This window comes from Miniopterus natalensis, chromosome 8 (genome assembly GCF_054644295.1).
Source record: "Miniopterus natalensis isolate mMinNat1 chromosome 8, mMinNat1.hap1, whole genome shotgun sequence".
In the NCBI taxonomy this organism is placed as follows: Eukaryota; Metazoa; Chordata; class Mammalia; order Chiroptera; family Miniopteridae; genus Miniopterus; species Miniopterus natalensis.
The window spans coordinates 18240123-18266391 of NC_142088.1; the positions used below are offsets into that span (position 1 = coordinate 18240123).

Here is a 26269-nt window from a genome sequence, read left to right on the forward strand (position 1 = left end):
CTGTGAACTCCCCTGGTAAACAATTTCTTACACCCTTTAGTGAGGAAGTTCCCTTGCAGGACTAATTAGGAATTTTCAACATTGTTAAGGTCACTTTCTCCCCAGTAGCAGTGAGTGTGTGATTCTGTGACCCGCAGGCCATACGATCGTTCTTACGGGTTACTTTACACGTACCATATTCAGGCCCTGCTTTTTTGCTCCCCCGCTCACACTTTTTTTGTTTCCCCCCAACCTATACGAGTGACAGTGTAGACTCTATAGGAAACGGCTGAAGCTCTGCTTCTATTATTAAACAGACAATGTCCCAAACGACTTTTCTTTCAGTGTCAATGGCATCGCCCAACGACAGCAATCCGAACGCTCCAGAGAGAATGGGACCAAACCCCACAATAAGCCCCGTGGACTCTGACCGCAAAGAGAGAAAGGAGAACACGAAAGTCCCCTCCTCACCCCGGGGCCCCTTTTGTGTTGCGGCTGCCAACGCAGCAGCGGGCGGGCAGCTATATAGACCCGGGGCCGCAGCGCGCCGCGCACTGCGCTCCCGCGCCCCTCGCCGGCATGGGGAAGGTGAGCGCAGCGCGGGCGGGAGGGCCCCGGGAGGGCCCCGCAGCCCCGGCCGGAGGGCCCCGCAGCCCCGGCGGGCCCCGCCCTGAGCCTCTCCTTCCTTTCCCTGCAGATCACCTTCTACGAGGACCGCGGCTTCCAGGGCCGCCACTACGAGTGCAGCGGCGACCACGCCAACCTGCAGCCCTGCTTCAGCCGCTGCGCCTCCATCCGCGTGGACAGCGGCTGCTGGATGCTCTACGAGCACCCCAACTACCAGGGCCACCAGTGCTTCCTGCGGCGCGGCGACTACCCCGACCCCCAGCAGTGGCTGGGCCTCAGCGACTCGGTGGGCTCCTGCCGTCTCATCCCGCAGGTGAGCCCCCCGGCGCCCCCCAGGCCCCTGGGCGCCTCCAGCCGCACCCGCGCGCGCCGCAGGACCGGAGCTGCTTTTTTTTGGCTCCAGTTGTTCTGGTTTTCCTTTATTAATATATTTTCAGGTTCCTTCCACTGAAAGAAGAATGCGATGGGATGCTTTTAATTAGGCATTTTCTTTTACTTTGTGAAAATGAAACTCACTTTTATTGGGAAAACGAGCGCATGATATTGTTCAGTGTCCAGGCCGCAGGCCATGACCACCCAACCCCTCACTCTCGGGTGGCCTTAGGATAGTGACTGGGACTGTTTCTCGTTTTCCTCGTCGGTAAAATGGAGCTCCTAAGAGTAGTTAATTCCTAGAGTTGTAATTAGGATGAAAGGAACTTACCTGACATATGACAAGCCACTCATCCCCCAAATATAAGCTATTATTATGAATATCAAGGGTCCCCCAAGTCCTGCCTTCTAATTAGACAAAACAGGTAACCAACAGTGTGATTTCAACAGCTCTTGCAAAGCCCACTCTTACCCAAATAACACCCCAGCAGCCTGGAAATCCACCGTTAAGGATTGTCTAGTTTGACTATAACAGAGTCTTGGGGAAAAGCTCTTGAGAGACTGGCATTAGGAGCCTGAAAATCTGGGCTTCCCCTTTCCAGTCCTGGCTCTTCTAATTACAGACTGCCAGCTCTGTCCTTGGTGTCTCATAAAAAGGAAAAAGCTGATAATGGCGCTCCACATGTGTCGGGCTGTCCTGAAGATCAAATTAGGAAATGTACGTGTGAGCCCTTTACAGGCCTTGGAAGGTACATTATCAGCAGTCTTTTACACTGCAGAATGAATCGCTTATGAGAGCCTTCGGTAGTAAAGAGGATTTCGTGGTGGAAGAAGGGTGACCTTGAAGGGGTACCTGCTGGGAAGGAACGAGCCGATAAAAGAACAAGTGCTCAGGGAAAGACAGCCGGGATTTGCCCAGCACTAGCAGGCTTACCTCTCCATTTTTCTAAAGGTTTTATAATCTATTGGTCTGTAAAGGCCTCTTTCATGATCTTTAGCTTCCATTTTTATTAACTACCTAAAACTGTTTTGCCGGAGCATATATTAGAGCTGAGAACAGAAACCAAATCTTTATGATGGCGCCTGCTTTTCAAAATTTTAGAGTAACAGGACTTAAAGCAGAAAGGAAGGTGTTGAGGAATTGCCTCTGCTTGATTGCCACCAGTCTGTGGGGAAAGCAGTTTGGGGAAAGCAGTTTGGGGAAAGCAATTTGGCTCTCTCCCTAGCCTCTTCTAATGCTGTCAAGAGTCAAAATAATGCCTTTTGGCAGTGCAGTGACTTATTTGTCTTTCTACTTTAATATCTTATTATTTTATATCAGCCAGTATGGAGAGCCCCAGAACACTGTAAGCCTATGAAGGAGAGAGCAAAACGAATATATAACATTGTTACTTAAAAAAGGTATTAAATAGAGATAGCACGTATGGCTCATATAGGTTGTGACCCAAAAAACTCTAGGGAGCACCATTCATATCATGGTCTACATGAATAGTGACTTGAGTTTTACAGTGTACAACTTATCCAACTGTATATAGCAGCCCTGGTGTTGCAAGTCTCTTTCTTTAATTTATCACCTCTGGTTCAGAAAAGATAAAGAAATATCCATTGTCCAGGGCTGTGTGTGATGGTTGCTAAAGGCTAGGTTCCCTGACTTTTCCTTGTCTGCTGATTGCTGAATCCACAGACCAGCTCCTACAGGATCAGACTGTACGAGAGGGAAGATTACAGAGGCCAGATGGTGGAGTTCACCGAGGACTGCGCCTCGCTTCAGGACCGCTTCCACTTCCATGAGATCCACTCCTTCAACGTGCTGGAGGGCTACTGGGTCCTCTATGAGATGCCCAGCTACCGGGGGCGGCAGTACCTGCTGAGGCCCGGGGACTACAGGCGCTCCCACGACTGGGGGGCCACAAGTGCCCGAGTGGGCTCTCTGAGGAGGGCCACGGATTTCTATTGAAATGTTTTCACTCTACCTGTTCCTCCATCTGGGAGCTAATAAAATACTTCCTGTGTGTTCCATGCAGTCATGTAGTCCTGTTTTCCTTTCAGGCTCCTTTGAAGAGCTCAGCAAAAATAAAGCTGGAATAATGTGCAGTTTCTTACAGGTATCAGTGGAAAGGGTGGTGGGGGGAACAGCTAAGAGCGCAGCCTCTGGAGCCAGAATGCCTGGGTCCAAAGCCACTTTTTAGCTATAGAGGATGGGACAAGTTACTTAGCGTTTCTGTGCTTTGGCTTCCTAATTTGTAAAATTTGGGGTAACAGCCCAGCCAGGTGGCTCAGTTGGTTTGAGCATGGTCCTGTACACCAAAAGGTGGCAGGTTTGATTCCCGGCCAGGGCAGATACAAAGGTTGTGGGTTTGATCCCCAGTCATGAGGCAACTGATTGATGTTTCTCTGTCACATGGCTGTTTCTCTCTCTGCCCCCCTCCTCTCTCTCTAAAAATCAATGAAAGCCCAGCTGGAATGGCTTAGTGGTTGAGCATTGACCCATGAACCAAGAGGTTACGGGTTAGATTTCTTGTCAGAGCACATGCCCAGGTTGTGGGCTCAATCCCCAGTAGGGGGCGTGCAGGAGACAGCCGATCTCTGTATCCCTGTCTCATCCCCTCTCTCTAAAATCAATAAAAACAATCAATGAAAGCATACCCTCAGGTGAGGATTAAAAAATAAATTATAAATAAAAATAAAATAAAGTATGAAGAAGGCTTTAGAACCTAGCTATGGTTAAATTCACAATCAGCTGAATTTATTACTAACAAGACAGCTATCCATTCACAAATTCTAGTTTTTCGTCTTTGTACCCTGCTTCTCACATCTTTCTTTATTACTGATTTATGGTTCCTGTAATTCTTTTTTTCTTCTATTTTTAGTGAAAAGTTGGAAGACCTTTGTGCCAGAGAGAGACTAAATGGATAAAAATTCCATAAATGCAAACTCTTTAAAGGAGGTTCCTTTTCTTCTTAGACACCTTTACTTAATCTAGATAAGAGCTCCACCCAGTGCTCACCACAGGGGAGGCAAGTATGGTTTAAAAGCCTTTTCCAAAATCATGAATGGGTAAGAGATTATTTTGCACCTTTTAAATATATTCCGCTATGCAGTGTACTCAGAGTATACTTATAATTTAGCCCAAGCACTTACTAACCAAGTAAGTGTAAATATTATTTTGAGAGCCCTTTAACACATCATAAGCATTTCATAAAAGGAGCTGAAGAAAGGCCTGGCTCTTGGTCTGTGTTCCCGGGCAGGTGTGGCCCTTCTGGTGGGCTGTGCCTTTAGCGGAGCCCCTTGTTTTCCCCACCTCTCAACACGCGGCCGACTCACTTCTAGTTTACGAACGTTTGAGTTCGTGAGGAGGCTAGATCCCATTCTCGCTCAAATACTTCCTCCACCTCAGCTTCAAGCTCAACTCCTGTTCACTTGTGGTTTAGATACTTTACATTTTTCTTACCGTTGTATGTATATGAATTGTTATTTTATAGACTTCTTCATTAATATTCTTTAGAAAACAAAAGGATACCTATTCCAAATTTCGTTGGCTGACTTTCTGTGTTCCTCTATCCCTTTCCCAGTGTCTACAGGTATAGAAGGATATTTTCACCCCACTGCTCTTAAAATATCCCAAATCAATCTAAGTGTATTCGGAGATAATACACAATCTGCAGGCAATAAACAGTGACTCCTCTAGTGCCCATCCTTGCATTTAAAAGTCACAACCTTGGCTCTTTAGACTAACACCCAACCTATGAGGCTGCTTTGAATGGTATCCTCCAAGTGATGCTGTCCTTCCGCCTGCACCCTCCTACTCCCAGCTTAGCCTGGTCCGAAAGGTGAGGACTGGGAGCTGCTGATGTAGCTCACCAACATAGTTCATGCTCTCATATCCTTTGGGCTTTGTTAAGCATCCCAGAAAGCCTCCACCATGCGTCCCGCCTGGAAGGGCAGCCCAGAGTCCTACCAGGATCTACCAGACTCCAGCATTGAGATGTACCCTCTCCCTGTCACTCTGACTTTGTGGCCACCTGCCTCACCCTCTCAGGGTCCCGGCTTGGAAAATAAGATAAACCCTGTTTTAACCTCAACATCTTTTCTTTTCATGAAATCAAACGAGTCCATTCTCAGCTGTCTTTTTCATCACACTCTCCATGGACCAGCACTCCACTGCACATGTTTCAGATTCTTCTCTAAGGAACCACAGCTCACTTTTCCACCTACTTTGTAATCTCTTTTCCTTACGACACTTCCTCTTTAATATTTATTTAATCAGGCTTTATTTAAAATTTGTCTACTCCTCCCTCGCCCTCTGTTACAAATCCCCATTCAAGGATTCACAATACACAATTTTGTTTGCTTGGTTCCCACCCACCCCCCAGGTTTATTGAGATATAATTGACATAATATTGTGTAGGTCTAAGGTATACAATGTGATGATTTGATACATGACTATATTGCAAAATGCTGACCACTGTAAGGTTAGTTAACACATCCTTTACCTCACATCATTACCCTTTTGCTGTTTTTACGGTACTCACAGCTAGGACATTGTGTTTTCCTGTCAAACATAAACGATTTACAGAGTGCTATTTTCGGTTTAGGTCACTCTGCCACCATGATGGGGCAGGACAAAAACACCACCACTCCATAACCACAGCTGAGCACTGAAAGCAAGAACAAGAGCCCTGCAAATGACAAAGATGACCAACGTCTTCCTCTTCCAAGTCACAAGAAGTGACTGCTATTTCTTTCCCAATTACAGCTTTAACCCACTCCCTTCCTCCTACCTCCTACGTAATGTTTAGATAATGATACTTGGATACCCAGTCACAGCCCTGACCTCACCCGAGAGCACCTAACACAGGCCAAATCCTGCAACAGCCTTTTCTTATTGAGATGCCCCAGGTGCACGGCCTCCCTTCTTGCAACAAGTTCCAACAACTCAACTTTGCTCAACAGCAGATGTGCTCCTGGTGGTCTCTGGCTGGTGGGTGAAGGGTCACAGACTTCGCCACCCCAAAACATGCCTCTTTGGCATAAGGATTATTTCGAGCTAATTATTTTTAAGGGACAGCAGACACAGGTGAAATTCTGAAAACAGAGTAGAAGTTACTCTTTTATAAGGGACATTTATATTTATAGAGGAAATCGCTATTTGTGTCTCCCTCTCTATATCAAGAAGAGAAGAATGACTCTAAACCACAAAAGAATCTTAGCAATGGAGACAGCACCAACTCAAATCTGCATAACAACCCTGCCCTTGTTTACTGTGCTCCAGAACCTACGGATGAAATCCTGGAAATCTGCAGAAGCTGGCTAAGGATAAGAATTGTTACCAAAGCCAGTGCTCCCAGATCTCTGTCTGGGAGTGTCCAGTCAAGAGAGCGAGGTAAGATTTCGCTTTGACTTTTCCTTCCGAATTCAGATTAGCAGGAGAAAAACATGTAAGAATTAGTTCTTTGAATCTTGACTCTTGTGAGTTTGGTTTTGGGGTACCATTGGTTATTGATTCTTTCCCTCTCAGGGACAGCTATTGCTTTCCTGTTTGTCTCATTTTGTGTCCCGAGAACTTAGGTGACTTGTGGAAAGCCCTGAGGATAGGGGCTAGTTATCAGGGCAACCCACCTGAAATTAGAGGGTTGGAACTTTCAGCCCTACCTCCAGCACCCACCTGTGGGGAAGGGAGAGGGCGCTGGAGATTGAGCTCGATCATCAATGGCCAGTGATTTAGCCCACCATGCCTATGTAACGAAGCCCCCTTAAAAACCCAAAGGACAGGGGCTGGAGAGATTCCGGGGTGGTGAACACATGGAGGTGCTGAGAGAATGGCACCCTGGGAGTGGGCATGGAAGCTTATAGTCCCTTTTCCCCATACCTTGCCCAATGCATCTCTTTCATCTGGGATGTTCTGCCCAAGACTTTAAGTGACAACAAGTAATATGTAATCATATGTAAAACTATAGACTCTTTGGGATGCTAAGACTGTCCTGACAAAGTTTCAGAAACAATGAAAGGAACAGCCACTTTCCGTGAAAGAAACTAATTTTATAGCCATGGTCTTATTACTGACTGCTTTTAGCCAATTTTTTTCTTTAAAGCACTACTTACAATCTCTAAACAAATAAATAAAAACTAAAACCTTTTAAAAATGCCTTTATAAAAGTCCTTTTATAGTCAAGTAAATAAACTTTTTCTGAGTTCGATGAGCCTCTCTAGCAAATAAATCAAACCTGAGGAGGGGGTTGTGGGAACCTCTGATTTATAGCCAGTTGGTCAGTAGCACAGGTGACCATCTGAACTTGGGATTGGGATCTGAAGTGCGGTGGGAGGCAGTCTTGTAGAACTAGGCCCTTAACCTATAGGATCTGACACTATCTCCAGGTGGATCATATCAGAATTGAATTAAATTGTAGGACACCCAGCTGGTGACACATTGCTTGAGGTATAGCCCTGGCCGGTGTGGGTCAATTGGCTGAGCATCTTCCATGCATCAAGACACTGCCAGTTTTAATTCCTGGTCAGGGCACAGGCCTGGGTTTTGTGCCTGATCCCCAGTAGGGAGCATACAAGAGGCAGCCAATGATGTGTGTGTGTGTGTCTCTTTCTACCCCTTCCTCTTTCTCTAAAATCAATAAAAACATATTTTTTTAAAATTGCTTGAGGTGTAGAAAAACCTCCACACATTTGTTAACCAGAATATAGAAGTGTTCAGAGTACTGTGTATAGGGTCAAGGAAAACAACAGTGTGATTTTTTCTTTACATCTAAGCACCATTCTCCAATAAAAGAAGCCAGGGCTCCTAAGGAGAAGCGGCTCATTCCAGGGCAGGAGCAGAGGAGATACAAGATGAGTCTGGAACATCTTGTGGTACCAGAAAGTAAGAAAATGCTAAAAGAAAAAAAACGGGACAGAGATGAGGAGGGGAGAGACGCAGGAACCAAGCTGATGTGCTCCTAATGACAAAAGCTGGAACAGTTTAAACTGCTGTCTCTCAGCTTGTCCTGGGCTAATGAGGATTCAGTGTAACTGCCACCCTACAGGGAGCTTTTTCAAACGGTGACACGGTGGGAAGGGGCTGCTTTCCTACCCCCTCCTCATTGGAGCTATCAATTTTAACGTCTCTATTGCTCAGAGGCAAACAAAAAAAAAATCCCCCGTGTGGTATAACACACATTATTATAACTTTAGAGATAAAACCTAATTGGCACCGTTGAGGTGATTCTCCACTGAGGTTTTATTACACAGGAAAACATTGGGATTCTTGAAGCATCTGGAATACATTTGCAGACATGGAGAGCCGGCCTGTTGGCACGTGTCCTGGGACGCACATCAGTGAGCAGGGACTGAGCAGCTGCTGAAAGCACAGCAGCCTCGGAAGGCTGGCCTGCTGCCTCGACGACGTTTCTTTCTGCCATGCAGCCAATAATAATAATTGTCAACATTTATAGTGTTTCTAGTGCCTCAGGCACGCTGCCAATCAATTCACATCCCTTTGCTTGTTCAATCCTTTCACAACAAACACAGGAGGTAGGTCCTGGTAGTGTCTGCATTCCATAGGATGCAAGTTCAGGACAGGCGAAGGGGGGCTCCTGTGCCACAGACAGACAGAAGGAGCTGAGCCCGATTCGAAGCCAGAGTTCTCTGACTTCCGAATCCTCGCGTTTCACCAGTAAGTTACATCACCTCTGTGCCGGCTAAGGACACGCTCTGACTGGGGAAGATGGGACGGGGGGACAGAAATGTGTATATTTCCTGGACATGGCATTTCTAGCAGTAATTTACCAGAAGGAAAGAAACAGAGGGAGAGGCAGAGAAAGTGCCCCACCTAGAGGACTGGAAACAGAAGGGAGGGATCTTTGAAACAAGAAACTGCTGTTTGGGAGATTTCAGGTCTGTTAACACTCATGAAATCAGACTGGATGTTGCCATTTCTGTGGCTTTAGAGAAGATCACCAGCAAGACAATGAAAGAAGGTGTGACTAGCCGGGTTCCTGCTTCCAAAAAACATTCTTGTAACACATTTGCAGGCCCAGAGGCAGCAGCCACCCCCCCCCACTCCCCCCACCCTCCACCCCCGGTGACAATCCTGCCTTCATCTGGGAGGAATGGGTCTGACAAACCATCACTCATGTTTTCAGGGCACGATACCATAAGGCACTGGCAGGGTCTTCTCAACCGTTACGCAGGGTAAGAGAATGAAGAAGTGTTGCAATATTCCAGTAGGCTGCTCTCGGCCAGGAAACATTAGGATGCTTTCGAATGAACAGGAAACCTGACTCTCTGTGCCCCTGATAAGCAAAGGACAGTTGGTGCAGGATGCCACCACGACCAACTGCCTTGTTCACAAGGAGGGAGCCGGGCCACTTCACTCCTTTAAAAGGAGGGATTAGCTTGAGTTTGTGAGAGTAGGCCATGGACCCCTCCTATGACATGGAGATTTAGAAATGGGGGTGGCCTCCCTGTTGAAATATTTTTGCCATTTAAAAAAAACTTTATTTTTCAATTAGTTTACATTCAATATTAATTCGTGTTAGTTTCAGGTGCACAGCATAGTAGGTAGACAATCATGTACTTTACAAAGTGTCCCCCCTGATATTGCCAATCCCCACCTGGCACCATTCATAGTTATTACAATATTATTGACTATTCTCCCTATGCTGTACTTCACATCCCTGTGACTATTCTGTAACTACCAATCTGCACTTCTCAATCCCTTCACCTTTTTCACCCAGTCCCCCAACCCCCTCCTCTCTGGCCACCATTCATCTGTTCTCTGTATCCCTGTTGAATTTTTTAAAAAAGAAAAAAAATTGTGTCAGCCAAGAACTGGAACCGATGTGGGTATCATATGATTATTATTAATTATCTGGAGTTGAAAATGTTATGGACCTTTTGTTTGTTCTTTGTTAAAGGGCAAGTTTAGTTATTTGCAGGACTGGGAGTCCTGAGATCTAGCTTTAGAAGACAAAGCGAAGGGAAAAGTTCAGCTGGAAGCAGAAGCTGGGAAGAGCCAGGAAAAAGTGAACACGCTCTGGGAGGCATGCGGGGTCCCTGGCAGGAACGGGGAGCGGGGAGCTCGCAGTCAGTCGTTACCTGGACGGGAGCAGAGAGGGGCTCCCCACTCCCACGGAGCATTTGCCGTGTGGACGGGGTTCCGAAGAGAAAGGCGCCTGCTAGCGAGCCCTGAGCCCTCCACAGTGTTCAAGACCAGACAAGACGAGGCAGCACAACTTTCCTGGCAGCGCCTGGGATAGCAGGAGCCGTGAAGAGGGATTTGGAGAGCCTGGCCAGGTGCCAGGAACCCACACCTGCTGGGCTGCTGCTCCTGTCGGGGCTCCTGTCAGGCAAGAAGGGGAGGCCAGTGGCTGTCACTCCCGCTAGAGGGAGGGGAGGCTGGTGGGCAGAAGGAGTTTGAGGTCCAGGGGAAATATGGGATTTTTTCACCTCCATCGCTTCTGAGATCACTGGCTGTAACCTATGTTGGTTCCTGAGTGGCCCAGCTTCCTAGTATCTTTTCAAGCCAACCTTCTCATTGGCTTGATAATTAGAAGAGTGGAGGTATTGCTGGCAGCTGGGACACTTGAGCAAATAGGGACTAAGAAGGGGGCTGTGAAGGCCCAACTCAATGAGGGCTCAGATGCAGGGGAAGACCTGCTATGCCAGCCACATATTCACTCAATCAGTAGTTCAACACAGGTGCATTGAGCACCTAGTATATCCCAGGTCCCATTGCTTCTGAGTTAAGCAGAGGAACTTCAGAGATGGTGATTAGTCACTGCCATTAAGGCGATGGGGGAAGGAACTGACGCGGATCGAGCCCTTACTCTGTGCCAGTCACCATAGCAGTTTCTGGGAATGTACAGAGGAATAAGACAGGGCCTTTCCCCTGCAGGAGCTCAGGGTCTAGCAGGGGAGCCAGATCCATAACTCACTCGAGGTGAAATGTGCTTGCCTGGGAGGTGCTGGGGATGTGGAGCGCTGCAGAGGTGCAGAAGAAACACGTGAACTCTTCCTGGGTAAGTAGGGAGAACCCCCGAGGGGCTTCTCTTTCCCCGAGGCCTCGAGGCCCTGACATTAGAGATGGATCTTAAATAATGAGTAAGAATTTAACAAGTGAGATAGAGCAAGACGTCGATAGCGCCAGAACAGCCTGAGGCAGGCTGAACGCACAGACGTGTGGCCAGGCCTGGTGCCGCAGGCGGACAGTGAGGGGCCAGCAGGCCGGAGAGGGTGAAGAGCAGGACTGCACAGCAAGAAGAGGCTTAGGTTTGGAGTCACAAGCTCTGAATTCAAGTCTCCAATGTGCTTCATTTTTATGTTTAATGTGTGTGGGGTTTTTTTGGTTTTTTTTTTACTGAGATAGAATTGATATAAAACATTATATTAGTTTCAAGTATACATAGAATGATGTGATATTTGCGTATATTGGAAGATGATTACCACAATTAGTCTAGCCAACATGCATCACTACACATAGTTACAATTTTTGTGTGTGATGAGAACTTTTTAGATCTACTCTCTTAGCAACTTTCAAATATACCCTGCAGCGTTATTAACTATAGTCGCCAGACTGTAGGTGACATCCCCACCGATGTGCTCCTTGTTAGTTCCACGGCTTTAGGCAACTCTCTGAGTCTCAGTTTCCTTTTCTCTCAAACACCAACAGGAATTCCCGCACTATCTGCCTCTCTGGATTTTTTGAGAAGCAAGTTTGATAATGTTCAGGAAGCCAGTAGTTAAACTAGAAAGTGTTCTACTTAATTGTAAGGTAGACACGTGGAGTTATTCTATAGTAAAACTGCTGCTTAGAGAGTCCCTCAGCTTCCAACACATTCCTAGACTCTCCCAAGTGGGCAGCTGTTCATATTCAAATATTTTAGTAAATGTGGATAGACGTCCATTTAAAGCTTAGCCTGCCTTCCTTTTGGAGAAACAAAATCATGGTTTCTCCTTCAGTAAAGACAGTTACACATTATTTAGTGTGTTTTCATTCCTTTCTTTGTAATTAATCTATTTTTTACCTTCGGATTATGAAAGTGTTTCTGGAGACAATACTTTTTTTCATCTGTGTGTTATTTCTGGCTGCCATTTTTCCATCTTGGATCCCTTTCCACTTCTTTCCCTCATACCCGACACACTCAACTTCACACTCCCCGCCTCAATCCCCCCCCTTCAGGCAGGAAATGGAGACACACACACACACACACACACACACGAAACATATGGTCAAAAGACAGGAGGAAAATTAGGGGAAAGACAAAATTTAGGGAACCCAGAGAAGAGTGCGGACAATTGGGTAGAATTTTAAGCATTTGGACAGGGCGAGAAGTTGCCAAACAGTTTGGAATGAAGTGAGTTGAGGGGAGAAGGAGGTTGTGAGTCCTGGCCCTAGAAGCCTGGAGCCCGCCTTTCCAGCTTGTTTCTGTGGCTGCCGGGTTTCTGGAAGACTGTGCTCAGTGTAGGAGACACGGCTGTGCTAGCTCTTCGGATAACTTAAGCAGCCTCTTGTAGTTTTATGTAAATGTAGATTTTGGCCTTTGGGGTCAACTTTCAAAAAGTAATGTACACAACAACATGGATGAAACTTATAAATGTAATACTTGCAAAAATTGCCAGATATAAAAGAGTACATGCTGTGTGATTCCATTTTTATGGACTATGATAACAGGCCAAGTGAATCTATGATGTTAAAAGTCAGGATAGCCCGGCCGGCATGGCTCAGCGGTTGAGCATCAACCTAGGATCCAGGAGATCACAGTTGGGTCAGGGCACAGGCCCGGGTTGCAGGCTCCATCCCCAGCAGGGAGTGTGCAGGAGGCAGCTGATCAATGACTCTCATCATTGTTGTTTCTCTCTCTCTCCCTTTCCTTTCCTCTCTCTGAAATCAATAAAAACATATTTTAAAAAAATTAAAAAGTCAGGATAGTAGTTACCCTTGGGCTCGGGTAGGGGCACAGGTGCATTTCTGGGGTTCTGGTAATGTGCTACTGCTTGATCTGGGGACTGGTTAGATGGCATGATTGTTTGTGGAAAACCATTGAACTGTACACTCAATGTGTATATTTTTATGCAATATTATACTTTAACTTAAAAAATTTAAGTGGCATCAGTTGCTTTAAGAAAATTTTGAGTGCAGTTGCCTTGAACTTATACTTTCTCCTACTTGCTGCAGTCAGCTGGAGGGAAGAAGTGTGAAAGGTTGACGTTCGAGCCCTTCCTTGCTCAGGTATTCATTCATTAACACACATTTACTGAAGGACGGCGTTGGGCCCCGGCCCTCACAGAATACCATCAAGTTAGAGGAGTTGGAAATGGGTGTCCATCAAACAACCACACAAATCAATATAGGAGAGATGGTGAGGAGGGAGGGAAACGCCGAGAAAGGCCCTCTCAGGCCCCAAGTGTGAGTAGGTGTTGGCTGACGAGAAGGCTGCCTGGCGGCGTTTAAACGTCACGCTCAACTAGTCCACGAGAGGGCGACCGCAGACAGGCGTTCGCGGCGACTCCTAAACCGGTGGAGAAACCGGAGGCTGCAAGTTCTCCCAGCTTTTGCTTAGTGTAATTATGGTTGGCAGTGTTAGAGGAGCACAAAAGACCCAAGAGAAAGTAAGAACCAAGTGTAAATTTACATGTAAATGCTGCTTTATAGTCTTGCCCAATAGTATAATGCAGATTCCTATTAAATGCCTAATGAGCTTAAAAAGAAAAAAGATAAGAGGTTGAAAAGGAATGATTTCTTGGCTTTTACACTTCCTGAAAAAGCTGACCACAAGTCACAGATAGGCTATTACCATTTCTGATTTATTAGTGCCTCCCACACACCCAAGTCCCTCAGATCTGCTGCACCCCACACCCCCTACAGAAAGTGTTCCACTGTGGATCTGCCTCGTGATATTATGTTTCTCACTGAGGCAGCTGATGAGCAAATGTAATTTTACATGTTGCTTGCAGACAAACAAAAAGCAGAACAATCAGTCATCTGCCACATCCTATTACATGATCAAGGATGAAACCAGGATTAAAACCAAGACATTTCCAGTGTGTTGAAGAGTAGATTTATTTAGCATCTACTATAGCCAAGCACTCTGTAAGCATGTAAGGCATGGCACACCCCTCCTTTAAACTTAATTGCCAATGAGTTAAATGTTTTTTATTAATTTTTTTTTTTTAGTGAAAGCAAAGCTCTCACAGTAACAGGGAAAAGCCTGTATGGTCTGGCCATTACTTACCCTCCATACGCTCTCCTCTTCTCCCTCCCTCCCTCCCTCCCTCCCTCCCTCCCTCCCTTCCTCCCTTCCTCCCTTCCTCTCTTCCTCCCTCCCTTCCTTCCTCATTACTTTTCAGTCTCACTGATCTTATTTTCACGAAACCACCAGACATTTTGCATTTTCCATCACCTAACTTTGCATTCGCTATTTCCCATGACTGAAACGCCTGCTCCATCATCTAACAAGACTTCTTGTCATTCAGGTTCCAAATTAATTGTCACTTTGCAGGAAAAGACTTCCTAAACCACCCACCCTGTCTGCCCTTCCGAGGAGAACCCTGGTGCCGAGCTGGGCACTTGCTGGCTGCACTCCCCAGTCTCCCTAGCGGCTGGATGTGGCCGTGTTTCTGGCTAATGGGCCCTAAGTGGAAGTGTTGAGTGGGACTTCTAGAAGCCTCCTCACAGGGAAGCAGGCAAGCCTTCATCCTATTTTGCTTTCTCTTACTCTCCAGAATGCAGATGTAATAAGTGTAGCTTCTGGAAGCATCTGGGACCCTGAGATGGCCGTGAGGATGGGAAAAGGGCAGGTAGAAGCCTGAGTAGCTAATGCTGCTGTGGGTGGGGGCCGAGGGTGTGATGCCAGCCTCCAGGCATCCTTTATGAGACAGAGAAATGGAGGACTTATTTAAGCCACAGCTACTGGTAGCTTAACTATGACATGTCACTACAGCTCAGTGCTAAGTACATGTACCAGGGCCATCTCCAGGCGCATGGCGCATCTGAAGCAGCTCGGTCACCTGTTTACGTCACAGCAGGGCGCTGGCCCGTCTTGTTCACTGCGGTATCCCGGGCTCCTGCACAGCGTAGCGTTTCCATATGGGGATTCCTAGAATTTCTTGAAAAAATTTGATATTTTTCTGAATCCCAAGAAGAATCAGTTGAGAAATCAGAGGCAAGTATTATAATTCTTCCTGCAAGAAATACAGTTTAATCATCTTCGTGGAGATGGCACTGGTGGGAAGGGATCCACCGGCATCGACAACCGGTGATGGCACAGCAGTCGCAGAAAAGTTGGGAAAGTTTCCAGCAGTTACTCAACTTCACTTTGCTGGAACAAGAATGTTTTACTCAAAAACTTGCAAAATGAAGCACCCAAAACAGAGGAGGCAAACACCGTGCAGATTCTGCACATGAGAAAGGGGAGAGCAATTGCTGTGGATTCAGGTGACAGAGCCAAACTGGTCAGTAGGATCTGGGAGATGATGTCTTTCTGGCAAGTGTTGGAATCAGAAAAATTGTAAAGTTGTTTAGTACTCCAGTGAGAAATTCTTTTTTGCAACAAGAATGGGGAGGAAAAAACCTTAGAGGTCACTTTGGGCTGCAAAACACTCTGAAACACACCAGGAAAATGATTGGAAGATTCTCACAGCTCCTGAGTTTGATAAAAATGATTTTGTGCCCACGGAAGCTAGCACTCGATGGGAAGAGGGATATAACAAAATCGTGTGAGATAGATCGCAGTGCTTAAAACCGGTGACTCGCGTTAGGTAACCACAATGCAAATCTAAGCAAACAATTCTGCTTCGAGCGGGGTGCTTTTAAAAGAATTGGAATCAAATGGCTTTGCAGAAAAAAGGTCTAATATCCTTCATTAAATATTTAAGCAATGTTAGTAGTTTATATGAGGTGGATAGCTTTTTTTGCTTTGGCAAACAAGAGTGAAATAGCTCAATTAGCAACGTCATTAATGGAGAGAGTTTTGTGAAGAAAAAAAGCTTCATCAGAAGAAAGACAAGAGGAGTAAATGTTGTGGACTACTCTTTGTGAAGTCCAAAACTGATCTGAACTCTGAATCAGCCAAAACAGTGCAGACGTCAAGGGCAAAGTCAGAATCAGAGAAAGACGACAATACTTTAATCATTAAAAAAGGCAGTGAGTTTATAATTAGCAACATGAACCTTAATGACCAACCTGAAGATGCTTCTGTTGATGTAAGGGATGTGCAAACCACCCGGCCGGTGTGGCTCAGTGGTTGAGCATTGACCTAGGATCCAGAAGATCTTGGTTCGATTCCAGGTCGGGGCACATGCCCGGGTTGCGGGCTCGATCCCCAGCAGGGAGTGTGCAGGAGGCAGCTGATCAATGACTCTCATTATTGATGTTTCTGTCTCTCTCCCTCTCCCTTCCACTCTGAAATCAATAAAAACATTAAAAAAAGAAAGAAAGAAATGTCCAAACCTGTAGAGAATTTTTATGAGCTTTTGAACCAAGCTGAGGTGGATATTGGATTACAGGACAGTTAACAAGATAATATACTCTCTTGAAGACGCTTGTTTCAAAGGCGTGTTAACCTAGTCCTAGAAACAACGGGCAGGACTTGCTTACAGTAAAGATAGCCTTTTACTAGAGAAGCAATGTGATTGGGGGGCAACTACCCACTAGGACCTGCCCAGTTAGGAATTTATGATCAGATTACCTTGTAAGGTTACTTTTGGTCACTCGACTTGTCATATTTATTAAAATCTTTTTCATCCACACTTCTAGACATACTATTAACAATTCAACTAATGTCAACACAAAATGAAAGAAATTCAATATCTGGAATATTTATCGTAAAACAAAGATCAAGACAATCAGATAAGTCAATTCATGTTTTATGTGTTTTTAAATTTCATTTTAAGAATTATAACGTTTAAAATTTAAATGTGAGATTATTTTTCATTTTTAAAATCACTTTATTTGGTATTTGTTTTGTGTTACTATTTCCTTTTAATATTTTCTATTATCAAATGTCTATATCGGGTAGAGATCATTTTTGCATGTCATTGAAATGTAGCATAATCTTGTACCAATAAATATGTTAGTAATAATAATACCATGCATTTATTATTGTCTTTTTCTTTTTCACAGTAAACTTCAGAAACTTTTAGTATAACCCTATCACAGGGAGATGGTTCCCTGTTTACTATTATGTCAGTCACTGTTTAAAAACATGTAAAGAAGGTATTATGGAAACATACAGAATAACTTATGGTTTTGAGAATTCCCAAGAATTCCTAGGAACCCCAAATTTTTGTTCCGGAATCCTGAAGATTAGTATCTATCAGGAATTTGCAAACACTACTACAGTGCCTGGCGCAGAGCAGACACACGGCATGCCTTTAGAATAAGTAGCTGCTGTTTTGTGTGGTAGCCCCAGAAGCCCCGGGAAATAGACATGAATGTGCCCATTTTATGCGTCAGAAATCCCAGGCCTCCTTGGCTGTGAAGCACCTGTAAGCTCCTTAGAAGTACTAGTAGGCCTTCCCGACATTCTCCTGACAAAGGATCTCACAGCCACATCCTGGATCTGATCTTAGCTCTGAAGCCATTTCTTGTCTGGAAATCTTTTCATGGGAGAGACTGGATGAACAACAGTTTTATTTTAGAACCCAGTAAGTCCCAGCTCCTTCCAATTTTGCTAAAAATTTGAACAATGATCTTTGTTATATCATCTCTCTGGTTTCATGTCTTGTCACTGGCAACTAGAAAAAGCCAGTTGGCACCTTCTGTCCTCTGCCTGGACATCTCTGCAGCCAACCCAGAGTTTTGAAGTGGCCTCTCTATTTTCCGCATTATTTACAGATGACAGTGTTGCCACACTTTTTACCACTGCATAAAAAGGGTCATGTCCCTTCTAAGGATTATGAGATATGCTAGGACAGGTCTGGGATCTTCTGGACGGGGTAGGAGCGGGATGCCCTGTGGCTGGGCTGGAGTTCCAGCCAATGGAATCATTCAAGTATGCCTGGAGTTCATGGGTGGGAATGCCACATACTGGTATTCAATCACTCTATACTTTTTTGGAGCACCATTATTAGCACTGTTTTGTTTTTAATAACTGGAAACAATGATTACTTTGTTAATTTAATTTCAACTTATGGATATTGATGTAGTTCTCATTTATGTTTTCAAAAGAAAGAATAGTAGCCCTTTACCTGTGATACATCTTACAAACATTTTCTCCCAATTGGTTAGTAAAGTGGGGGTGTTTAGCCATGAAGAAAAAATTTTTTTAAATTATTTTATGTAGTCAAATATATTTAAATATTTCTTTTTTTAAATTGCTTTTAGATTTTGAGTTTTTTCCCATACCAAGATTAAAGAAGAATTCACTCATGTTGTCTACTAGTCTTTGTAGGATTTAGTATTTCTCACTTAGGTCCCTGACCATTTTGAATTAATTCTTGACTATGGTGTGAGGTATGGGTTTAATTTTATCTTCTTCCAAATGTACTATTGGTCTTGTATCAATTATTAAAAATCCCATCTTTGCCCACTGGTTTAAGGTGCCACTTTATCATCTACTAAATTTTCATATGTTTTTGGTTCTATTTCTGGGTTTTAAATTCTATTCTATTAGTCTATTTGCTTAGCCATGGGCCTGTGCCACACTGTGTTAGTTATAAAGGCTTTACAGTATATTTTAATATCTGGTAGGGCTAATCATCCTCTCAATTTTAACAATTGTTTTCCTGACTATTGTTACATGTCTTTCCCATATAAACTTTAGTATTAAACTGTCTGGCTCCACAGAAAAGCTTGTTGTTCTTTTTATTAGGATTGTGATAATTAATAAATTGACTTAGGGACAACTGACATCACTGTCATGCTGAGTCATTCTATCCAAGAATAGGAGATGTTTTAATTACAAAAGCTTTATAGAATAGTATAATATCTGGTAAGGCTAGTCCCCACTCTTTTTCCCCCCTGACTACCCTTGCCTATTTATTGTTTGTTATAGGCTTAGTATCAACTTGTTTGGCTGCATAAAACACTTTGTTGGAATTTTTATTGGGATTGCATTAATATATTGAAGTAGGGCAAACTGACATGTCTCCCAAGTCTGATCACTTGAAAATAGACAGTTCTGGTTTGAATAACACACCCACCCCGAATCTACAGATTCATGCCAGATGTGTGAAGAACCAGTTTCATTCAATTCATTAAGTATTTACATATTACCTACTACTTACAAGTTGCTATCATAAAATATAAGAGATGAGCAAGCCATGGTCTCTGCCCTCGGGAAGATGACCATCAGAAGAGAGCCATAGCACTTACATAAATGACTACAATGTGCTTTACCTAGCATGTAAAACAGTGTATCGGTTGGGTTAGCATCTCTCTGAGCCACAGAAATCTACAGTCTAAATGTCTGCTTGAAGTGCTTACACATATCTGTGGGGATCCATGGTAGAAATGTAATTTGTGTACTCTTGTACAGACCGCGTGCTGATTTATTATTCTCTGGGTATCCTGACTACCTCCAAAGCGGTCTCTTTCAAAGGAGAAGAAAGGATTAAGATGAGACCATTCCTGCATTCTACAAATATTTATTGACTGCCTTTCCTCTGGGAGGAACTGCTCTTGGAGCTGAGATCACAGTAGATCCAAGAAAGACCACATCTGTCCTTGTGATGATTGCATTCTAGGGACACAGACAGAAAACAAACATTTAAGATATTTAAGATATAACATAATTTCGAGTAGTGATAAGAGCCATGAGGAAGAGGAAGGCCGGTCAAGGAGATAAAGAGTGCGATACCATCTCTCCCCCGGGGAGAAAGCATTTGGGCAGAGACTTGAATGATACGAATGGGTAAACCAAGCAAACGTCCCGGAGAAGAGCTAGGGACAGCCTGGGGGCCAAATAGCTGGAGGAGACAGCAAGGAAGAGACTGGGAGGAAAGGTCTGAGGTAGGCAAGATCAAGTAGACACTCTGGGCCAAAAGGAGTTTGGCCTTTCTTCTGTGAGAAGAGAAGCTTTTGGCAGGGTCACTGCAAGCATGATCTATTTATGTGTTAAATCTGGCTGCTGGGGGCAGGAAGAATTGTAGTGAAGGTCAAAAGTGACAGACTGGATAGGAGTCATTGTGTTGTTCTTGTGAGAGATGAAGGGACTTGGATCCCTTAGAGGCTGCGGTGGAGAGGAAAAGAAGTGGAAAAGAGGAGGAATGTGGAGATTTTTTGGAAGTCAAAATAATAGAACTTGCTGAGTGACTAAATTTGGGAGTGAAGGGGAGACAGTAGCCAAGGACGGCACTGGGGTTTTTGGCTTGAGCAATCGGGTGGATACCAGTACTTTATATTGAGAAGGAGTGCCTGCTGGAGAAGGAACAGATTTGGGGCAAAAATCTAGAGATCTATTTTGGACACATTATTCCAAGATACTTGGTTACTTCCCATTAGTTTTAATATCCCAGAATAAATTCTATGTTCCTTTTCTATTTTTCTCTAGTCTCCAGTTAGGGTTGTTCCCAGGGATGTTTAAGCCACATGTAAAAGCGTTTGGTCATTTCTCAAGGTCACAAACATTATTCTTCTATAAATGGGCTAAATCAATATTATTGTTGATAACAAACTCAGTTGTTGGCAATGTTTACATTGTCAGAAGCAGTGATAAATTTATCATTTCAGTTGGCTCGGCGATGGTGCATTGGCTACCTGGGGGCAGATGCCTTAAGAGGTAACCAAGCCCTGGTGTAATCTCTGAATTGGAGTCTCTTAGTCGTGGGATATTTTCTCAGCATCTGCTGTACATAGGCCTGAGACTGTCACCGTGTGGGATATTGGGCCACTGCTATTGTTATTCTCAGCACCCCTTTGCTCCCAGAGGCTTTCCCATGATTTGCTAGGTGCAGTTGATCATTTGGGTTTGGTCTGTGGCACTCTAATGAGTCTATAAGCCCAAACACATACCTTAATGAGACCATAGGTGGGTTAAGACATGTGAAGTACAGGCGTGAAAAAGATGGGGAAGTACCAATTAATATTATCTTTACCTTAAAAGCAGCACTTAAACAAAACAATAAGCAAAATACGGGTCAAACAAAGCTGTGACAGGGTTTCTTTCCAAAAACCTTGGCTTCTGCAGTCGGTTCTTCCCTGGCCGAGCATCCCCAGCATTCTGTGAGTGATGAAGAGGCGCAGGTATTCCAGGCCCCAGCACGATTTATTAGCAGGGAGAGCAGAGCAGAATATCTACAGCTATTGTGAACCATAAATTATTTTGCATTTTGTGGGAAAAGAACAGTGGGATTGGAGGTGACGGAAGGAGACTAGATTTTGGATAGTGAACACACGATCCAACATACAGATGATGGATTATAGAATTGTACGCTTGAAACCTATATAATTTTATTAAACAATGTAACCACAGTAAATAAATTTTTAAAAAACGGAATGAGATTGGGTCAAGTATGAATGATTTACATCTTAAGCATCAAATAAGCACACTTTTTTCTAAAAATAGAAACCATTTTTTCTTATAAGAAAAATAATATATACTTAATATAGAAAATTTAAAATACAGAAAATTATGAAAAAGAAAACATGTTAACTATAACCACTACTCAGAGATTGTCATTGTTAATATTTTATTTATATACTACAAATGCATATTTATGTATATGTGTATATATAAATCATCTTTGAGGAATATTGATTTCTATGAGTATATTCTTTAAGAGACATGATTGAAAAGCTGAAATATCAATTTCTAAAAGACTTCAGTTTACAGTGAAAAGTTGCCTAGCATAGATATAATAAGTTATTTGCATTTTATAGCAATCTGTGCATTAACTCTTTTGTCACTACTAGTAATAGCTATTATTAATATCACTAATAACAATGTTATTAACAATTAATAATAATTAGTATTGAAATATTGGTAACAGAAGAAAGAATGGCTTCCTGAAAGACATAAGTCCCAGCTGCAATTTATGATTAGACACAAGACAATGAACTGTAGTAAGCCTCAGTTTCCTCAACTGTACAATAGAAACCTTTGGCTAGATCAAATCTGAAGCCTTTTCAGTTTTAAAATCCTGTCTGAGTCTTGTTTTGGAAAATGGGCACTTACTAAGATGCATTTCCTCAGATGCAAAATTTTACTTTCGAATATTTTATCTAAAATACACCTGTTTTCAAGCCAAGAAAAATGGATCACATTTTCGAAGAGTATTCGCATGCTTTGAAGATAGGGCCTATTTACAGAGACCAATTTGTTTCTCTGCATTATTTTAGCATGTAACTCTATTCCATTCCTGAAGCTTCCTAAGTATCTGAGGCTTCGGAAAAGTGGGGGTGGAGGAAGCTTATTACCATGGAGATAGATGGGAGCAAATGGTCACATCATCAAAAGCAAACTAGAAATGTACAAAGCTTTTGTGATGCTGATCCTTTTTTTTTTTTTTTAAGTAAGAAGAAGCAGAAGGAAAAAAGGCACAAATAAAAGGACAGATCTCTCTCATTAAATCCAACACTAATTTAGTAATCAGTGAAATAAAGGTACCCTTGAGAGCTCGCTGCCAGGAAATTCAGTACAACAAAGAAGCACAAAAGGTTGCTGGCTGCCAGGTGTAATTTCAGGTACTCCAAGTGCATTTGGACTCCCTGTGCTCTTGGCTTTTCTTTACTGATTGCCATCTTCCCAGTAGAGTCGAACTACCCATTTAGTCACCGTAGTGTGTTATCCAAATATTTAGGAGGGGGAAAATTACAGGAAAATAACCTTTAATTTTATGATTTTCCAAAGGAAACTTTAAAATTAAGAGGTATGGGAAGCTAAGAATGAGTGCTAACTTAGTTTTCTGTTTGTTACCTATCACTTTGGATAATCTGGAAATAATTTTGACAGTGGGATAAAGTCAAAGTTGGGATAAGAGTCAAATTTTGCATAAAGTAGCTTATATCAGAATAAAATCATCACCCATTAGATCACTTGTGTTTTATCGCTTCTTGGCCTTTTGGCTAAGATCAAGTGTAGATTGCTCGTATTTATATAGCTTTTCTAGTAACTCCATTCATTATTTCATTTTACTCTGGCAGAGTCTGCTAAAGCCTAAATGCAGAAAAGATTTATACTCAGTTCTTCACAAATAGTCCAAAGAAAGAAATCATTTAAGAACAAATATACAAAAGTTAAACTTGGCAAGATTCTGCATTGAGCTTTCAGTCTACAAATTAGAAAGTAATTTCATGCTTTGGGGATGTTTTAGAGATTGAGCTGATGTTTTAAAAGTCTTTTGTGCTTATTCAGAGGGAAATGCATTTTACACTCTATTTTAAAATGTGAATTATGAGGAAATTTCTCTTCTCCCTTGGCTCCCTCCTCTCCTTCTTTTCTTTCCCACTTCAGATTTCTCCTCTTTGCTTATAGCAGTAAGAGAAAAGATTATTCACAACTATAAAGACATTAATTTCCTTAATTGATCAATAGATTCAATGTAGAAACAAAACACCAAGGTGATTTTTTTTTTTTACTTGAGAAAATAATACTAAAGTTCATCAGGAAATGGAAACGAGGAATTAGAAAAATTCTGAAAAAAGCTCAATGGGGATGTAATTAATACAACCATGTATTAATAAAGTTATGATAATCACAATATTTTATTCTAGACAGGAAATAGCTGAACAGACTAGAATAAAATGATCAGAAATAAACCCATAAATATGTGAATTTAATATGTGAAAAAAGGTAGATGGGTCAAATATATGGGAGGTAAGGAGGAAGGAAGATGTATTCATCAAATAGCGATGGGTAAACTGGCTAGGGATAAAAAATAAAATGGGTGCTTTACCATACTTTTTCATCCAAAAAATTTCTAGAATTTCGAAGATTTTGAAGGTAAAAAAAGTAAAATTATAATATTAGTAGTTCAAAACTTTGGTGAATTTACTATTTGGTGAATAATCTCGGTATACAAAAACTAAGATACACAATCCTAAAATCTTAAGGAAGAAAAAAAATCTCTTCCCAGTATTGTCTCCCACAGTTTCACCCTCCGCACTAGCATTACTGTTTGAGGTGCAGAATGTTTGCCTTGTCCCTGGATCAGTCAGGGGCCTTCCTCTCTGCCCGTCTCTACCATAGTCTTCCGAATTCAATCGGCTGTTTTCCCTAGAGCCTTCCCTCCACGCCAGCCCGCTGCAGTAATTACCATTTTTCCTCATAAGCTCACCCAACATGTCACATCTTTGGGTTCACGCTCCATACAGGTGCTGGATCTTTCTAGAATTCTCTCTCTCTTTCTCTTTCTCCCCCATCTTTAATCTCTCTGTGTACTGCCTCCTTCCCATCTCCATTTCAAACTTTTCAAGAGTGTCCAATTAATTATAAATGAAGTAGAAAGTGTGACACAGTGAAAGCTCAGGTCCCCCTAAGTTAAGTGCTGAGAAGGGAGCAGAGAGGAAAACCACTGCAGCGGTGCATGCTGGAGGCCGCAGCGCCCCACGCCCTGCACTAGGCTCACAGCATCAGAAACACCAAACAGCGGGCTGGTGGGGTGGGGTAGCCCCCCAGCCGCAAGCAAGTCAGATGTCCATCAACAGCAGAGTGAATAAATGGAAAATGATTGTATGATGCTGTGCACGGGTGTATTACGGTGGGCCCGGGGTAGAATGCCATGAGCGTTGGAAACGGACGAGCCGGAGCTGCGCGCAGTGATGTGGGGAAGCGCGTCAGCATTTGAGGGAGAGAAAAGCAGCCCCTGATGCCAGGAGCTGGCCTGGTGCCTCCGTGAGCCAGCTGCAGGTCGGCCTTGGGGTTCTGTTGAACATAAATAACCTCGCACAGTATAACGTCAGACAAGGCCCCTCTGTGACCGCTACAGATCAAGACAAAAACAAGGCCACTCCGTAATCATGTCTGACCACAGACAAAACACGAATATTATTGCCAAACCACAAAAATGGCCAGAGAGCCCCTTATCTAGCTAATGTGATGGCTGCCGCTTCTCTCGCCGTTCCGGCTTTGGCCTCAGCGTAGTCCTTCCTTTTCGGTTAGATACAGTGTGATGCCCAAGCACAGAGTGACCCCCTGCTCCCCGACCGGGGCAGCCAACCAGAGTCAAGCCCCACTTCTTCAAACTCTCCCCCACATCACCTAGCACTAGCCCAAATCCTGTAATAAACCCCGACCCCTCTCGCTGAATGCCCGCTGGCTCCCCAGCTCTTTGACCTCCCTCACCCCGAGGAGCGACACACCCAACCCGCACGACCGCACAGTGTGCCCGTGTGGCCACAGGGCACGGACGCACTGAACTGAGTGAAAGAAGCGAGTCCGCCCCAAATACAAACTTTCATACAAATGAGGGTGACCAAAGTCAATAGTCATGAGATAGTTTAGGGGTGCAGCCCCGCAGAGGCCATCAGACCATAGCACTAGGGCAAGGCAGCGATTGTGACAGGTGATGGAGGAGTGCTAGTTCTTCGGGGAAGGCGGGATGGGGGGGTTGAGGTGTGACCGGGGAGTGGGCGCCAGTGGCAGGTGCTGCGACAACAGGCCAGGTGACAAGGAGCCGAAGCCTGGAAGCTGACCTGCCAGCTGCGGGGGTGGCCTCTCCAGATGTGCCTGAGACGGAAGGGGGCTGAAGCGTCATTTGCTCCACAGGGGCTGGATTCAGGAGCGCGTCTAGGGGTGAAGCTTCGGTCCAGGCCCAGCTTACGCTGTTCAAGGGCGAGTGAGAAAAGCAGCGGCCTGGGAAAGACCTTCTGCAGAACAGGAGAAAAGCAGCAGCCTCCAGGGGCCTCCGGGAAGGGCCGGCCCCAGCAACTGATTTTCTGTAGGACGCTGAAGAAAACGTCGGGGAACCGGTAGTCCTAACAGGCCCAAGGTGAACTTTTAATTCATTTTTATTTTTATTTATTTTTTTATTGATTTCAGAGAGAAGGGGGGCAGAGAGAAGGGGAGGGGGAGGGAAAAAGAGAAAAACATTGATAGGTTGTCTCCCGCTTGTGCCCTGACCACACACCCCAACAGGGGATTGAACCCGCAATCTGGGCATGCCCCTGACTGGGAAGCAAACCCGCCCCCTTTCGGTGCACAGGACGGCGCTCCAACCAACTGAGCCACAGCAGCCAGGGCCCAAGATAGATTTTTTAAAAGGGGAGGGTTATGAGTAATTGAAGGAAAGAAAACGAAAAGACATCAGGAGGAAATGAAAATGCTACCAGGGTTTTGTTTGTTTGTTTGTTTGTTTTGTTTTTTAAGGAAGAATGATGTGATAAGATGGGAAGGAAGTTAAAATTGAACGCTGGACTGAAGGA

At 43.9% G+C, this 26269-nt stretch overlaps 1 protein-coding gene across 2 annotated transcripts; it reads left to right on the forward strand.

The window, feature by feature from the left end:
* The first annotated feature begins 558 nt into the window (after positions 1-558).
* LOC107524801 (gamma-crystallin F-like) lies at positions 559-2935 on the forward strand. Of its 2 annotated transcripts, XM_087819619.1 has the most exons (4): positions 559-567; positions 677-919; positions 2397-2399; positions 2663-2935. In XM_087819619.1, the coding sequence occupies exons 1-4, from the start codon at positions 559-561 to the stop codon at positions 2933-2935; spliced, it is 528 nt and encodes a 175-aa protein (XP_087675745.1). The 2 variants fall into 2 exon arrangements, with proteins under 2 accessions (XP_087675745.1, XP_087675744.1); XM_087819618.1 differs by lacking the exon at positions 2397-2399.
* The last annotated feature ends 23334 nt before the right edge of the window (positions 2936-26269 follow it).